General features: G+C 44.0%; 1 protein-coding gene across 1 annotated transcript; it reads left to right on the top strand.

The window, feature by feature from the left end:
- Positions 1–5,480, top strand: LOC311239862 (suppressor of SWI4 1 homolog; the record flags this gene model as incomplete). Its single annotated transcript, XM_084328308.1, has 6 exons — positions 1–33; positions 404–457; positions 1,463–1,564; positions 4,512–4,562; positions 5,022–5,192; positions 5,403–5,480. The coding sequence occupies 6 exons, from the start codon at positions 1–3 to the stop codon at positions 5,478–5,480; spliced, it is 489 nt and encodes a 162-aa protein (XP_084184434.1).
- Positions 5,481–6,074: the final 594 nt, after the last annotated feature.

The following is a 6,074-nucleotide window of genomic DNA, read 5'->3' as shown; positions in this document are numbered from 1 at the left end:
ATGAGCCACCTGAGCGACCTGCAGGACGAGAGTGTAGATGTGACTGACGTTTTAATCAAATTGCAGAAACGTGTCAATACATTGGTTACCACCACCTGCGATACTCTTATGCAGACGCTACTGGTACAAGGTCGTGCACATATCGCCTCTGATAAAGGTAGGTTGACAAGTATATATATAAGAGTGTTTAACACAACCCTTACTAAAATCCCTAATAAAGGAGGAGATTTTTTTTTGCTTTAATCCCTGGACCCAAGACCAGCACTCTGTGTGCTTTGTCGACGTAGACCCAGGTGGTTGTGCACCAAGAACCACTCGTCTTCATTTCCTCTGGTCCTCTGTCTTGCCGTACAACTTGTGAACAGAAATGTGAACTCCTCTCTCCTCTCCTCGTCTCGTGTAGCCAAGAAGGCCCTGCCTTCTCAACAGACAGGCGCTGCTGCCGCTGCTGCCGAGGGTGAGATGACATCAGACTCTTGTGTAATGTTTTGAATGTGTGGCGGGTCGGGTTCCACATCCGTCCCTGGTTCTGTTCATGTAGATTATAGTGAGCGGGCCCGATCACAATTATTACACGAATCAATGATTTCTCCCACCCCTACTGAAACCCCCTCCCTCCCTCTCTCCTCTCCCTCCCTCCTCCAGAGAAGGAAGCAACCCAGGTTGCAGAGGCCCTGATACGAGTAAAACGGTACCAGTGGCGAATGCAACTAATCCTGTCCAATTTGAATGACTCTCTATGCCTGCTGCAACCTCAGAAGAAGAAGAAAGGAAAGAAGAAGACATAAAGAAGAATTTGCGCAAGGTGGGTTTAGGTTCAGTTTTTTTTATCATTGTCTTTAACACTTTCAGTGCCCAGCAGGGGGCGCACATTTAGTGCATGAATGCCCACCATCCACTTCAATGTTAGCATTAATATCGCCTAATCTATGTTTTAAATTATGGCTATGTGTCTAATCTGTCCGTCGCATTATCAATGACTCATTTCCAGTCAACATTGTCGAAGCGGATTGTTTTTGTATCGGTTCATTTCCGTTTTATAGCATTTTGAAAAGCCCTCGTTTTCACGAAAAAAATAAATATTCCATGATAATCGCCCTGTACTGGTTACATGCGTGAGAAGTAAAATGTGGAGTTTTTTTTCTCTCATACATTTTCATTGAGTCCAATCCAAAAGGGTGCATTACCATCAGAGCAGTGTGTATGTTTAATAATAATCAAACACGCTGAAACTCACCGCAGCTTCCTCGTAGCGTTGGGCGATCAGCGTGGAGCAGAAATATCTCTATTATGGGATGTTGTTATATGCGATCCATTTCCAGGTTGAACCACATCTACTAACATTTTAATTAGCTTCGCCTTCGACAGACTGATGGGAGAGATTGGCCCGACCCTCATGCTAATCTGTACTGCTAATCTGTACATGCCAGACACTGATCTTATTTCATTTCTTGTTTGCCAGGTCAGGAAAAAGAACGTTCTGAAGGACTTTGTGTCTATAGCAGGACCGCTGGGGGTCAGCCACTTCATGATCTTCAGCAAAACTCCTGGCAGTATCAGCATGGTGAGATTGTCCCAACATGTGTATTTATCCATATCTGTCTGAATACACTTGCATATAATCCTTCTATATACTTACTTATACACCTGCATATAACACATACAACATGTAGAAAAATGCTGTGTATATATATTTATTCTTGCCGTGTATATATAGCTGCATATAATCCACTGGCCTCCATCAAATACAGGATACAATTTAAAATACTACTCATCACATTTAAAGCCCTCAACAACCTTGCCCCACCCTACCTGTCCGACCTCCTCCACCGTCACACGCCCACCCGTCGCCTCAGGTCTGCAGATGCCAACCTCCTGACACCTCCCACGACCAAGCTCCGGACCTGGGGCGACAGGGGCATTTCTCTGCATGCTGACTCCCTCCCATATCTTGAGAGAAAATTGGTTTACAGACACCAGAATGACTGTGGTGACACTTCTAGGCCTCTACATGATCATGTAAAAAGCATTGGAAGTTTTTTTTATTTGACACTGTATTAAGTATGACTCCCCTCCCTCCTCCTCCTCCCTCCTCCCCCGCCTGAAGGCGCTGTTTGTTCTGCAGCAGAAGGTGTTCTACCGCAGGGGTTCCCAAACTTTTCAGGCCAGGACCCAGAAAATAACGGGTCAGAGCCGCGGCCCAATGCACATCGTCAGGCTTTTTTTTTGTCTGTCAGGCGACTGATTTTTTAAGCCAAATATCACTTCAATCCTATTAAGTTAGTTCAAGTTAGTTATTCATTTATATGTGCTATTTATGAGAGGGCTAACTTGTTGCAAAATAATAATGATAATAATAATAGCCTCATTAAAATACTATTGTTGTTTCGGTTGTTTTCAGCGTTTTATGTGCATAATCTGTTTAGTTTGAAATGTTCGTTGAAATAAGTAGATTTTTCGTTTTTGTTTATTTATTAAGTTAACACTTTGACTGCCGGGACACGTCTTTAGACGTCTTTGCTGGCCATGCTAAAGTTGCCGGGGGACGCTGTACAGCGTCCTTATATCAATATTTCAAAAATCTGCGATCGGATTCATTTTCCCCCTCCGCTGGCCTGAGATCCACCAGCAGGACCCACTGAGCTCTCTGGCGGTTCAGGAGCGCCATCTGGTGGCCGATCGGCGCAATCGCCACACAGGATCTTGAATAGAGGTTGTCATGACGACCGTAGTACTTCCGGGCGCTCGCTATGGTTCATGGGACTCTGGCTCGTCACGCTACACGGTGATCGATTGGCAATAACTCGATAAACAACATGATTTGGACGTATATACCATTATACAAGCTGGAGATGGACCGGGTAAAAATATATCCCATAATGATAAAATTTCTACTCTACGATGATCGCCCAACGGCGCGCGGAGACTGGGGTGAGTTTTAGCGTGTAACGTTACCGTCTTAGATACTAACTGCTATTATCAACATTTGACCCACATTAGATGATTGGTATAACACTGCCCACGGAATTATAAACGCCCCCTCGCCCATCCGGTCAACATCAGATGACGTGTAGTAACTTCTAGAAGTACGTCTAGTTGGAATTTTTTATATCGCGCTGATTGCCATCAAACTGTATTTCATCATCAATATAATGCATTTGGGGCTATATATCACGTTCTGGAGAAAGCTGCAGAAAGAGATGAAAACATACTTATACATTAGACCATACTTTACTATGAATATGTGAATGAAAAAGTTTAACGTTGCTACACAATGAACAATACATATAGGACTTTGAATGGGCCCTAATAATAGCAATGTAGCAATAGAATTTAAAAAGTTATAGCCCTGCAAAGAAGGGGACTTTCTCCATAGACAAATAGCGCTGGCAATCTATGGTATATCATTAATTTAACCCAAGGCAACCAAAGTGTTAATATAAAACCATATAGTCACATTTTAGAATACAATAGAATAGAACTTTTGAATACAACTAGAAACACTGTCCTGGCCTGCTTCTAAGTTCAGTGGCCTGACAAAAAAAAAACGCTATCAGCTGTGGTACGACTGATAGCGTGTGGTTTAGGAAGAGGGCGTTTTACACAAATCCAGCGCTCCCTTTCTTGGCTGTGACATAGCCACGTAAAGTTTCTGAAGCAGCGTGGATGTAAACAAAGATGGCGTCGGTAGTGTGGGAATAGTTTCAGAGGAAAAAAGTTCGCTTGCTATTTGTAACAAATGCAATGCAGAAGTTCCATGAGGAACACCTCCCACGACCAAGCTCCGGACCTGGGGCGACAGGGCCTTTGCTGCTGCTGCCCCCTCCCTCTGGAATGCCCTCCCCAGCCATATCTGTGATGCAAACACCCTGACATCTTTTAAATCAGCCCTCAAAACTCACATTTTCAATCTTGCTTTTGACCTCTAATTCTGTCGGTTTTATTTTGTCATGTATTAGTTTTGTTCTGTTTTTTGTTTTGCCATAGTTTTGTCTCTCCTGCCCATGTAAAGCGTCTTTGAGCACCTGGAAAAACGCTATATAAGATGGATGTATTACAATCCTTTTATTGTCGAGTTACAATCCCTACTCTTACTAGTTACACTGCTGGCCAGTATGACTTACTACCATAGTGTCTTATACCTGTATCACTGTACATATTAATACTACAACTCTGTACAAACACCTGATTAGCACTATTACTCGCTGAATAATACTCGTAGTACTCATTTATATATTTTATGCCCAGTTTAATCACCTGTAGATTGTATAATACTATTGCACTTTACTGTTACATTTGCACTCTGGTTGGATGACAAACTTATTTCCATTTGTGCTGTATAATGACAATACATTTGCATCTTATCTAAAGACAAAATATAAACCTAGATATAATCTCTGATGGATGACCTCTAAATCCTGTTATGTTATGAAATGAACTGAAAACGGCATTATGTAAATCAACTATATTAAAGTTTTAAATAGTCACTAATGTACTGTTCCCCCTTCCAGAGACTGGCTCGACTTCCCAAAGGACCCATGCTTCACTTCAGAGTGACTAAGGTAAAGAGGTGCAGCGATTCTTGGTCACAATTCAGATTAAAATATCCATTTATTCAATACATGCATAGATCTGATTCTAGATGCTGTTTTGAGTTACTTTTCCCATTTGACTGTGGCAGACACTTTTAATAGGTCTCAAAGAATCAAATGTAAACTTTTACTCAATGTAAAACCTTGAGTAAGATTTATTTTCCAGTTTAGTCCACTAGATCATTTCGACATTAGTAAGAATTTCTTTGTCTTTCAAAAAATGTCTAGCAAAACCACTAAGGCTCAGATGATGACAAGATTTTGACTTGACTGTTCAGTGATGCAAGTCCAAAGTAAACGCACTGATGAGCCTTACGTCCACACATTCAGACCCACATCCAGACCCACCATTATCTGCCCCATGTCCAGACATCCAGATCCACACTATTTCCCACCAATGCTCATAAGTCTTTCTTTCTCCCCCTCCAGTACACTCTTATCAAAGACGTGGTTTCATCCCTGAAGAGGCACAGGATGCACCAGCAGCAGTTCACGCACCATCCCCTGCTCATCCTCAACAACTTTGCCTCGGACGGCATGCAGTTCAAACTCATGGCCACCATGTTTCAGAACATGTTCCCCGCCATCAACGTGCACAAGGTACGTTCTGTTGTCCCCCCGACACTGGTTGCTTGTGAGACGTTAGACGGGCGTGATGAGAGTATAGTCTTCTGAAATCCTGTGACGAATCTTCAAGTAAACGCTTTCTGACCCGTCCTTTGACCTTCCCGGCGCCTCGCCTTGCGTTCTCGAGTATTTTACAACCAAAGTTTTGACATTACAATCTGGCTTTTGTCCCGTCCCCCCCAGGTGAGCCTTAATAACATCAAGAGGTGCATTCTGCTCAACTACAACCCAGAGACAGAGGAGATAGAATTTCGACATTAGTAAGTATTTCTTTCACTTCCTCGTAGTTTATCCCCCAGTGCTTTTCTGATGCGAGTAGAGCAACCGGCAAAACTGCCGATGCTCAAGACGATGACGAGATTTTGACTTGACTGTTCAGTGATGCAAGTCCAAAGTAAACGCACTGACGAGCCTCGCGTCCAGACCCACACGTATCTGTCTGTTCAGCCCCACACCCAGCCCCACACGTATCTGTCTGTTCAGCCCCACACCCAGACCCACACGTATCTGTCTGTTCAGCCCCACACCCAGACCCACGTGTATCTGTCTGTTCAGCCCCACACCCAGACCCACGTGTATCTGTCTGTTCAGCCCCACACCCAGCCCCACACGTATCTGTCTGTTCAGCCCCACACCCAGCCCCACACGTATCTGTCTGTTCAGCCCCACACCCAGCCCCACACGTATCTGTCTGTTCAGCCCCACACCCAGACCCACACGTATCTGTCTGTTCAGCCCCACACCCAGACCCACACGTATCAGTCTGTTCAGCCCCACACCCAGACCCACACATATCTGTCTGTTCAGACTAGGGATGCCCCCCCGGACCCCGGTTCTAAACGGGAACCGGTACTA

The sequence above is a fragment of the Notolepis coatsorum genome, assembly GCF_963971535.1.
Source record: "Notolepis coatsorum genome assembly, chromosome: 14".
NCBI lineage: Eukaryota > Metazoa > Chordata > Actinopteri > Aulopiformes > Paralepididae > Notolepis > Notolepis coatsorum.
The sequence above is the reverse complement of the archived record's forward strand: the minus strand, read 5'-3'. Positions and strand labels throughout refer to the sequence as shown.